At 43.9% G+C, this 10,962-nt stretch overlaps 1 protein-coding gene across 1 annotated transcript; it reads left to right on the plus strand.

Annotated features, from left to right (window-relative positions):
* The first annotated feature begins 2,732 nt into the window (after positions 1-2,732).
* On the plus strand, positions 2,733-10,295 carry KBTBD11 (kelch repeat and BTB (POZ) domain containing 11). Its single transcript, XM_006866722.1, has 6 exons — positions 2,733-2,742; positions 4,930-5,016; positions 7,887-8,084; positions 8,167-8,644; positions 8,699-9,261; positions 9,361-10,295. The coding sequence occupies exons 1-6, from the start codon at positions 2,733-2,735 to the stop codon at positions 10,293-10,295; spliced, it is 2,271 nt and encodes a 756-aa protein (XP_006866784.1).
* The last annotated feature ends 667 nt before the right edge of the window (positions 10,296-10,962 follow it).

Raw genomic sequence — 10,962 nt, forward strand, 5'->3', positions numbered from 1 at the left:
AGACTTCAAAAGTGGTGTTCAGGGAAATGCTTAATGATAACCACTAAGGAAAAATAATCCTTCCTTATATCCCAACCAGGTCAGGAGTTTCCGTTATTTCCCAATATCAAGGATGGGCCCATGGAAAAGAATCCTCAATAGCCTTTTAGTAGAGAATTCTGATGCTGACACCAACCACAGAATGAGAGGTAAAAAATCCCTTTGGAAGCCCACAACTTCTAATTCAAAGAAATTGGAAACTAATAGCCTTAGCAGAGTTGCTGGGGTCTGAGAGGACTATCAAACACAAAATGGGCTGACTCCTCCCCATCCAATTTAAAGTAAAATGACAGTAATGGTTCAGTGAAGAGGGGAAAATTACACAGCCTTTAGTGGTGAATTTCCTTACCATCATTTGAAAATGAATATGGCCTTATGGAATTTCGTGATACTGCACATCTTTTCTTCAAGGAGAGACAGAACCAGCCAGATAGTTCTAGTGCTATGAAGTCATCTTTGAAAAGAGCTGCCTCCTGGTAGCTTCAATGTGGCGCCCTGATGGCACAGTGGTTAAAGCACTCAGCTACTAACCAAAAGGTCAATAGCTGCTCAGTGGGAGAAAGATGTGGCAGTATACTTCTGTAAAGATTTACAGCCTTGGAAACTCCATGAGGGTGTTCTGCTCTGTCTTTATAAATTGGAATTGAGGACAGATTTGTTTTGTTTTTGGTAGTTTCAATATAGGAAGGACTGTTAATGTCGGCCTATCAGTACTCGAATATAGAATCGCTACTGTTTGGATTCCTGGTGTGGTGAGTAGGATAAACACTGAACTGCTAACTCCAAGGTTGATAGTTCAAATCCACCAGCCACTCCTTGGAATCCAATTACAGGGTAGCTGTGAATTGGAACACAGAGTCGCTATACCAAAAAGAAATGGTCAATATTCAGCCATTTCAAGAGGAAGCATGTAATTAAGTACCAATTTTACTGAAGGATGAAGTCCAAAGTGCACTGAAAGTACTGGCAAAGGACATGATTCTGGGAATTGATGGAGTACAATTTGAAATATTTCAACAAACTGATGCAGCACTGGAGGTATTCACTCATCTATGCCAAGAAATTTTGAAGACAGTTACCAGGTCAAATGATTGGAAGAGATCCATATTTTGTGTCCATTCCAAAAAGAGGAGACCCAATGAAATGCGGGAATCATCAAACAATATCATTAATATCACATGCAATTAAAATTTTACTAATGTTAATTCAAAAACAGTTACAATAATACATTGATAGGGAACTGCCAGAGGTTCAAACCAGATTCAGACGAGGATGTCATTGCTGACATCAGATGGATCTTGACTGAAAGAAGAGAATACCAGAATGATGTTTATCTGTGCTTTATTGACTATGCAAAAGCTTTCACATGTATCGATCTTGACAAGCTATGGATAATAATGTGAAAAATGGGTATTCTAGAGCACTTAATTGTGCTCAGGAGGAACCTGTACATACACCAAAAGAGAGGAACGTGTACATACACCAGCAGTTGTTAGGACAGAACAAGGAGATATGGAGTGGTTTAAAACTAGCAAAGATGTGTGTCAGGGTTGTATTCTTTCACTGTATTTACTCAATCTGTATGCTGAGCAAATAATCCAGGAAACTGGATTATATGAAGAAAAACTTGGTGTCAGGATTAGAGGACGATTTATTTATAATCTGCGATATGCAGATCATACAACCTTGTTTGCTGAAAACGAAAAAGACTTAAAATACTTAATGAAGATCAAAGACCACAGCCTTCAATATGGGTTGCACCTCAATGTAAAGAAAGCAAAAATCTTCACCACTAGATCAATAAATAGCATCCAGATAAATTGGAAAAAGATTGAACTTGTCAAAGACTACATTTAGCTTGGATCCACCATCAACACTCATGGAAGCAGCATTTAAGAAATCAAATGATGTATGGCATTAGGCAAATCTGCTGCACAAGACCTTTTTAGAAGTGTTCAAGAGCAAGATGTCAGTTTGAAGATTAAGGTGCATCTGACCCAAGACATGACATTTTCAATAGCCTCATATGCATGTGAGAATTGGGCAATGAATAAGGAAGACTGTAGAACAATTAATGCATTTGAGTTATAGTGTTGGAGAAGAATATTAAAAGTACCATGGATTGCTAAAAGAACAAACAGATCTGTGTTGAAAGAAGTACAGCCAGAATGCTCCTTAGAAGCCAGGATGGAGAGATTTCTTCTCTCATACTTTGGACATATAATCAGGGGGTACCAGTCCCTGGAGAAAGACATTGTGCTTGGTAAAGTGGAGGGTCAGCAAAAAGAGAATGACTCCCAATGAGATGAATTGGCACAGTGGCAGCAGCAATGGGCTCAAGTGTTAACAATTGTGAGGATGGCACAGGACCGAAGAGCGTTTCATTCTGTTGTGCATAGGGTCACTATGAGTCAGAGCTGACTTAACAGCACCTAACAACAACAACATTAGGAAATGGCTCTTGGCACTGTTTTGACATCATAGTCACAGATGATGTTCCAATACCAATTTTAATGAATATATGGTAAACAGATAGTCATTGCCTTCGATTATTTTTTGTACCTATAGCTGATTGTCTTGTTGAATGATTGCTAAAAGATTTATATAGTTTGATCACAGTGGGATTGGTATAACTGTGCTATGCTGTTTCATGGCCCCTGCCCACTTACTTCGTAACACATGCTTAGGGGTACATGGGGAAAGGTGAGAAAGCGAGGATGGAGTATTGCCAAATCATTATCTGTACTAGAAATATACCTCAGGAGGAAACAATTTAAGAATACTTACAATAACTACTTTTTGTTGTTGTTGTTGTGTTGTTAAGTGCCATCAAGTCGGGTTCTTGGTGACTCTGTATAGGGTTTCCAAGGAGCAGCTGGTGAGCTTGAACTGCAGACCTTGTGATCAAACAGACTTCGCAGTTCAGCGTATTAACCCACAGCACCACACCAGGGTGATGTAAATCCAGAATCACAATTTTTAGAGATACATAACAATTATACTTTCTTTGGAGTAGCTGGAAGAAGAACCGATTCTCTCGGCCTAGTCACTATCTTATACGTATTTTATCATTTATATGTATCTTTTAGTTCATTTTTCTTCATCGTAGTGACAACAAAACATACTATCACCTTGGTTCTTTTAGCTTTAAGTTGATTCTGTTGTTGTTAGGTGCTGTGGAGTCAGTTCTAACTCAGAGCAACTCTATAAACAGAACAAAACACTGTCTGGTCATCCACCATCTTCACAATTTTTACTTGAGCCCATTGTTGCTGACACTGTGCCAATTCATCTTGTTGGGGGTCTTTCTCTTTTTTGCAGACCCTCTACTTTACCAAGCATGATGTCCTTCTCCGGGGACGGATTCTGAAGGATTTTTAAAGAACAAAGTTCTAAAACTAAGCATTTCAATATGCTCTATTCTGTTCCCTTATTCAATCTGTGATGATTTGTTGTTGTTGTAGTTATGTGCTGTGGAGTTGGTTCTGACTTATAGCGACTCTGTACAGGGTTTCCGAGGCTGTAAATCTTTACAAGAGCAGAAAGCCTCATCTTTCTCCCGCAGTACAGCTGGTAGTTTTAAACTGCTGACCCTGAGGTGAGCAGCCTGATTCGTAACCACTGTGCTACCAGAGCTATTTCTCAGGTCTTAGGCTTTTCTACACATTCTAATCAGAGTGATATCAGAGAAACCCTAGAAGGTGTTGTGTTTTTTTTTTTTTTTTAGCAGACGAAAAGGAGAGAAAAAAAAATGCTGTTACTTTCTAGTAATATTTTACAGACGAGGCATGAAAAGGATGAGCTAAATAACCAAGCTAGTTCTCTGATTTCATTTCAGATATTAAGGTATATGCATGTATATTTCATATGGAGCCCTGGTGGCACTGTAGGATAAGCACTGGAATGCTAACACCAAGGCTGGCATTGAAACCCACCAGCCGTTCCAAGAGAGAAAGATGAGGCTTTCTTTGATTGTAAAGATTTGCCACCTCAGAATCGTTAATGTTGCTAATGAGTTGAAATTGACTCTATGCACATAGTGAGTTTGGTTTGATATATATTTAATAATATATTCGAATATGTCTTAATTTCTATCTAGGGAGTCCTAGTGACACACTGGTTAAAGCATACTGCTATAACTGAAAGAACTCACTGACAGTGGGTTTTGGTGGGTTAATTTTTATCTAACTTTCCCTGGAATAACTTAGCTCACTAGAAAAACACTTCTGAAACCCTTGGGAGAATTCCAGTGAACTTTCCTTGTAACATCTTTAAAGGTTTTACAATTTGTCATTCCACTCTCATCTCTGTGAGCCAGTGTTCATTTCCATTTCCTTGACTATAGCACCAGTGGAAAGCAGGACATTACAGTGAGGGTGGTGTACAGCTGAGTAAACATTCAAGAGCATTCTGTTCTGCTAAGTATTGTCTATGACCTACACACCCCATGGATCAGAGTTTCAGGTTACTCTCACAATTTCTTAACATTGTATCCTGGGACAGTGCCTTACACATAGTGAGCATGCAAAAAATAAATATACATATATCATTGTTTGAAGGTATCAGACATATAGAGAGGATTGAATGTCTTGAATTTCCAATGTCAAAACACTAATTTTTGAGAATAATGGAGAAGCTTTTTCAGTGACTGGTAGGAAGGGCAGAACCACCTGGTATGTAATGCTCAACCCTGAGCATTTAGATACTAGGTCACGATCTGTACGAGAAGTATAAAATCAGAAGAGTGATGCAGAGTAAAGGGCAGTTAGTATCATTTGATCTATTTCATTTGTACGCTGAACACATCCTTCTATTCTATACAGCAATGACAAGCTCTGAATTGTAGCTTGTAGATTTTTGTTTGTTTACCCCCGACATTCTCTTCTTTAGAAAGTGAAAATGCAATTTGGATTTCCCCTTGTGACACTCAGAAGGCCTTTAAGTCTCCATTCAGTGGATTAGGGAGTCTCAGTGAAGGTTTTGCCAATTTACAAATTACATTATTTTAATTCAGGCATAAGTGGGTACCCCCATCTACCTTCCACACACATCTTTCTGGCTTCTACATTTCTTTTGCTGCATTTGGGTTATTTGGAGAATTGCTTCTCTGAGGTTTATCAGATAAGCAATTTCAAGAACAACCAGTTAAACAGATTTAGGAATTGGATCCCCTGGGGATCCACAATGTATGTCATTGGAGGAAACCAATTCCAGAGAAGTGCCTTCAGCGCCTTTCTCCAAACATTTGTTGTAACTAAATTTAAAATAATTGGTTGGAAAAAAAGTAAAGGAAAAATGTTACATGTTTATAAACTGACAGAGCCTAGTCATGGTTTGTTTTGTTTTCTCATTAAAAGGAAATTGCAATTATATATATATGTTGTTGTTGTTGTTAAATGCCATGGAGTCGATTCCCACCCATAGCGACGCCATATAGGGTTTCCATGGAGCAGCTGGTGACCATACAGGTCCAAGTACTTTACAGTGTGACACATTAGTCCACAGTGCCACACTAGGACTCCTGTATATATATATATATGACGAGGCTTCAAAAAGTTCATGGAAAAATATAATTAAGAGATTCTTTCCATGGACTTTTTGAAGATATATGGAGCTTTGGCAGTGTAGTGGTTACTAATCAGGTTGCTAATCTCAGGGTCAGCAGTTCGAAACTACCAGCTGTTCCATGGGAGAAAGATGAGGCTTTCTGCTCCAGTAAAGATTCACAGCCTCGGAAACCCTATGCAGCGTCACTATGAGTCGGAACCAACTCCATGGCATGTAACAACAACAACAAATATACATATATGTGATTTGGGTGAAAATTTATGTAACAATTCATACACATTTAATTTTTGACATTAATTGCAATCCCCACAGTAGCATTCTTCCACTTCCTCCCTGTGTTTACCATGTGCATTTGTCCTTCCTTCCTATCCTCTTTTGCCTTCTGAGCTTTATCCCTGGGTAAATGCTGCCCTTTTGATCCCATATGGCTTAATTGTTTTAAGAAGTGCGCACCTCACTGGTGTTATTGTTCACCTTAATATAGGCCTATTGGTTGGCTGAAAGTTAAGCCACAGGGGTGAGTTAAATTCTGGACTTCAAGGGTATCAGCCATATAGTTTCGAGGTTCCACCAGTTTCTACCAGACCAGACCAGTAAGTCTAGTCTTTTTTTTTTTTAATGATTGAGTTTTGTTCCACAATTTTTTTTCCTAGTCTATCCAGTACCTATTACTGTGATCTGTTTCTGGGCAGTCACCATTGGTAGTAGAGCACTCTCTGGTTCTTCTGGTCTCAGGAGTTGTGGAGCCTGGGGTTCACATGGTCCATTAATCCTTTGGACAAATTATTTCTTTGCATCTTTGATTTTCTTTACTTTTCTTTGCTACCGACAGAGAGAGTCAAGTAGTTGCCCACAAATGTTTAGCTCTCCATTCACTACTCACTTAAGTAGGATGTGGAACATTGTTTTGTGGAATATTTATGCCAGATGACCTTAGTTTCCCTGAGACTGTGGTTATGTATTTTTTATTAGGTTGAAAATATGGAATTGTTGATATTTAACTTCCCTTGGCCTATGAAAACTAGCTATTTCATGTGGTCCAACCCAATATATGGAGTCCTGGTGTGGTGTTGCAGGATAATGCACTGGATTGCAAGGTTGATCTGAACGACAAGGCTCAGACCCACCAGCCTCTCCTCAGAAACCTTAGACAGGGTCACTAGGAGTCGAAGACTGACTTGATGGCACTTAGCAACAATAACAACATAATATATTTAAGACCCTAACTTTTGGTAATGTTCATTGCCTGACTTGGGCTCTTAATAGTCATGAAAATCACAGGAAGACTACTAAACGGCCATCATTTTTTATATACCTAAATAATTCTGTGTATCCTGTTGTTGATATTGTTAAGTGCTGTTGAGACGATTCTGACTTATAGTGACCTGTTTAGGATTTCTGCAGAGCAACTGGTGGGTTTGAACCACCAATCTAGTGGTTAGCAATCCAGTGTTCACCTTTTAGCACCACACCAGTGCTCCCTCTATATCCTAGTCATCAAAATATCCAGAGATGAAAATCCTAGTCATCAAAATATTCAGAGAATGTCTTTTGCTATCAAATCTACATTCTGTAACCTGAAAGATGTGGAAGGAAGTATGGTGGGCTCTACTAAGACAAAATAATTCTGTTGAAAAATGTTTAAATTCAAACACTTTCTCTTTTTCTTCTATAAACAGGAACAAGAAAAATATGGTGAAATGATACGGAAACACCTGATATCCCAACAAAGGAAACTGCAAAGGAAGGTTCATGATTGATAAATGAGGAAGACCATTCACATGATTACAATAATTGTTATTTCAAGCACCCACATGGCAAGTGAATTATGGATTGTTGCTTCTCTGCTCAGATGATAAGTGTGGATAGGACAAAGATACTTTCATAAAGCAGAATCACAAATGGGAGTCACAAAATGAAAACTCACTGGGCGATTCTATAAAAAACAGAAAAAGAGATAAAAATCAAGAGTCTAAAGTTTCCGTCTGACTCAGATTTGTTGACTCTATGGGCAGCTGAAATGTAATGGAATGAAGAGTCAAATGTAAAGTGATAAACGGGGTAAATATTGATTCACAAAAGTGGCATGCCCTGGTTTGTTAGAGACACGTTGATAACTCAATTCTACAGAAACCGAACTATAAATGAAATACCCATTGTAGTTCCAGGACGTTCCTGTACATTTAATTAAACCAATACCAAATTGGCATTGAGGCTAATTCATGAAGACTTTCTTAGTAGATAGCCATATAACATTAACATTTATTATGGTTCAAAAGTTCAGAACAGAGTGCATCTAGAACTAGACACACCCCTCTTTGCAAGAAAGTGTGTGAAGGACAAAAGGGGATCCGCCTGTGAGCAAACAAAAAGTGTGGAAACTGAAGTGAAATCTGATCACGTGCCAGGAAAAAAACGTGAAGCAAGAAAACCTAGAGTAACGATTAACCTTGACCAGCCTGAGTCAGGGCGATTATGTACAGCTGCTGAACTGGGGGCAGCAACTAAGAAAAAACCCTACCATGGAGAACTCAGTAGTTCCTTGTGTGCTTTACCCAGGTGACAACAACGTTAGTGGGTCAAAGCCTGGGGGCGCCTTTGCTAATGGAGTATGTACAGAGGCTGGGGGTCAGGGAGACGCCCTTGAGACTTCTGGAGAGAGCAGCCTACAGCAGCTGGACACAGATGAAGAGGACCAGGGGACCGGAATTAACGGAAAAGAAGGCGTTGAGTCCCTAGCGCAAACACCATGCAGTTTCAGCTCCTCCCTGTGCTTCAGCTCCGGGGACGAGTCTCCACCGCAGTCTTGTGCAACCGCGTCTTCCGCGGCGGCGGAGGACATACCAGCCTCCCCATCTTCTCTCGGAGGAAGCCGGGTGGTGAAGAGTCAGTGGGAAATTTGCAGCGCTAGTGCCACGTCCGAAGAACTTGCGCAGCAAGAGGCGGCGCCGAGGGAGCCGGGGGAGAGCCTAACGCCGCAGCCTCCGCCTGTCACTTATTGTGTCCAGACTGGAGGCCCGCCCGGAGAAGCGCCGCCGCCGAACCGCGCCAGGGAGGAGAGTAGGGGCGGCAGCGGCCGTTATCCCAGCAGTGCGCCGCCAGGCGGCGGGCTAGCGGAGGAACCGGACTTGGTGATCGAGGTGGCCGGACGCCGCATCCAGGCGCACAAAACAGTACTGGCCGCCAAGAGCGATTACTTTAGGGCGCGTTCGTCGCGGGAGATTCTGCGCATCAAGGGTGTGAGTTACGTGGCGCTGCGGCTGCTGGTGGACTATCTGTACACTGGGCGCATGGGGGATGTGCGGCAGGACAACGTCGCCGAGGTGGTAGCTGGCGCTCGCTTCCTGCAGATGCCCTGCGCCGTGCAGTGCGCCATGGACGCCATGAGGACGCAGATCACTCTTGCCAACTGCTACCAGGTACTGTGCCTGGCCAAGCAGCAGCGGCTTGGTGAACTCAGGGAGGCCGCCTATCGCTTCATGAGTGACCACTACCTCGAAGTGCTGCGCGAGCCGGCCGTCTATGGCCGCCTGACCGGCGCGGAGAGAGACCTCATTCTGCAACGCAGACTGCAGAGCGGCCGCGGCTGCCTCCTGGCGGCGGAAATCAACGACGTCTTCGAGCGTGTGGGCAGTCGGCCGCAGAGCCGGGAGAGCAGCCGGCCGCAGAGCCCTTCTGCCGCAGCCACCTCCGCGGCGCAGTCTCCCGGAGAGCCGCCGTCCACACCGCCGCCCTCCGCCCGAACTCTCTCAGAGGACGAGGATGGCCACAGCGACTCTGTCATCTACTACTACCAGGAAGCGGACAAAGAGTGGCGGATCCTGACTCGGCTTCCCGAGGGCGCCAACGCCAAGGGCTGTGCCATGTGCGTGCTCTACAACTACCTCTTTCTGGCAGGGGGCATCCTGCAGGGGGGGCCCGAGGGGCGCGCCCGCCTCTCAGACAAGGTGTTCTGCTACAATCCGGTGACTGACAGCTGGAGCACAGTGCGACCCCTGGGCCAGCCTCGCTCGCAGCTCAAACTGCTGGCCCTGGACGGCTATTTATATGCTGTAGGCGGCGAGTGTTTGTTCAGCGTCGAGCGCTATGACCCGCGCACCGACCGCTGGACTTCCGTGGCCCCACTGCCCAAGGGCGCCTTCGCTGTAGCCCACGAAGCTACCACCTGCAACGGGGAGATTTACGTGTCTGGGGGATCGCTCTTCTACCGTCTGCTCAAATACGATCCCCGGCGCGACGAGTGGCAGGAGTGCCCGTGTAGTAGTAGCCGCAAGCGGTCAGCCGACATGGTGGCCCTCAAGGGCTTCATCTATCGCTTCGATCTTTGCGGGGGCCGCGGCGATCTCCAGGCGGTGGCCGCTACGAGCGGAGGGGTCAATGTCTTTCGCTATCACTGCCTGGCCAAGCAGTGGAGTCAATGTGCCTCGAACCTGCGGCCTCCGGGTGGACTCTCGGGCCTACAGCCTTTCCGGTGCGCGGCCTTAGAAGGCACCATCTACTGTGTGAACCGTGCGGGCACTTGGCGCTTTGTCCTCTCCCAGGATGGAGAGCCTGGAGACGATGGAGGCCAGAAGGGCAACTTCGAGCTGGAATTGCTCAAAGCCCCGTTCGATGCCCGAGGCGTGCTTTTCCCATTTGTGCTCACCTTGCCTGAAAAGCTGGACAAAGGGGAACAGGGGACTGCATAGGGAAGGCCGAGGTCAGCTAGAAATCTCCCTAGGTCAGCTCTGGGACTACGGAAACAACCCACGTGGGCTGAAATCTCAAAATGGGAAAGGGAAGGTGAAAGGGCGGAGAGAGTTGTAGGAGTAGGCTGCTGGGGATTCTGGATCATTTTTAACGTCTTGAATTTAGAAGCTTGTCATAGGGCCTTGAAGACATTTTTGCAATACCATTTAAAAATCAGCTTCCCTCCTCTGCATTCCCCTTTGCTTCTCCTTGCTTAGTAGGTCGAGGACACAAGATGTAGGATGTGTTCAAATTAGATAACCTTTCAAATAAGATAGGATTCCTAAGGGAGAAGCCAATGGAACCAAAAGATTAAACTTCAGCTCCAAGTTACTGTGCGTGGGATCTCGATGTAACCAGGGTGTACTCAAGCTCCGGAGTGAAATTAAGTAGGCCAGATTCAGGTTTTGAAGAGTACCTGTCGCTTACCAAAGGAGCCCTGATGGCACAGTGGTTAAAGTGCTTGACTGCTAACCCAAAGGTCAGCAATCCACCTGCCTTTTCTCTAGAAAGATGAAGTAGTTTGCTTCATAAAGATCATAAACCTTGGAAACACTATGGGACACTTTAAAACCCTGTCTTAAAGGGTAACTATGAATAGGAATCAACTCCATGGCAGTGGGTTTG

Source organism: Chrysochloris asiatica, unplaced genomic scaffold (assembly GCF_000296735.1).
Source record: "Chrysochloris asiatica unplaced genomic scaffold, ChrAsi1.0 scaffold00095, whole genome shotgun sequence".
Taxonomy (NCBI): domain Eukaryota; kingdom Metazoa; phylum Chordata; class Mammalia; order Afrosoricida; family Chrysochloridae; genus Chrysochloris; species Chrysochloris asiatica.

What these genes read in the sequence shown, in the direction of transcription:
- KBTBD11 (XM_006866722.1), top strand. An exon ending in ATTAGGGAGTCTCAGTGAAG is followed by an intron (nt 5,017 to 7,886) that starts GTTTTGCCAATT and finishes ATGGTTCAAAAG; the next exon opens with TTCAGAACAGAGTGCATCTA. An exon ending in GCCTGAGTCAGGGCGATTAT is followed by an intron (nt 8,085 to 8,166) that starts GTACAGCTGCTG and finishes TGCTTTACCCAG; the next exon opens with GTGACAACAACGTTAGTGGG.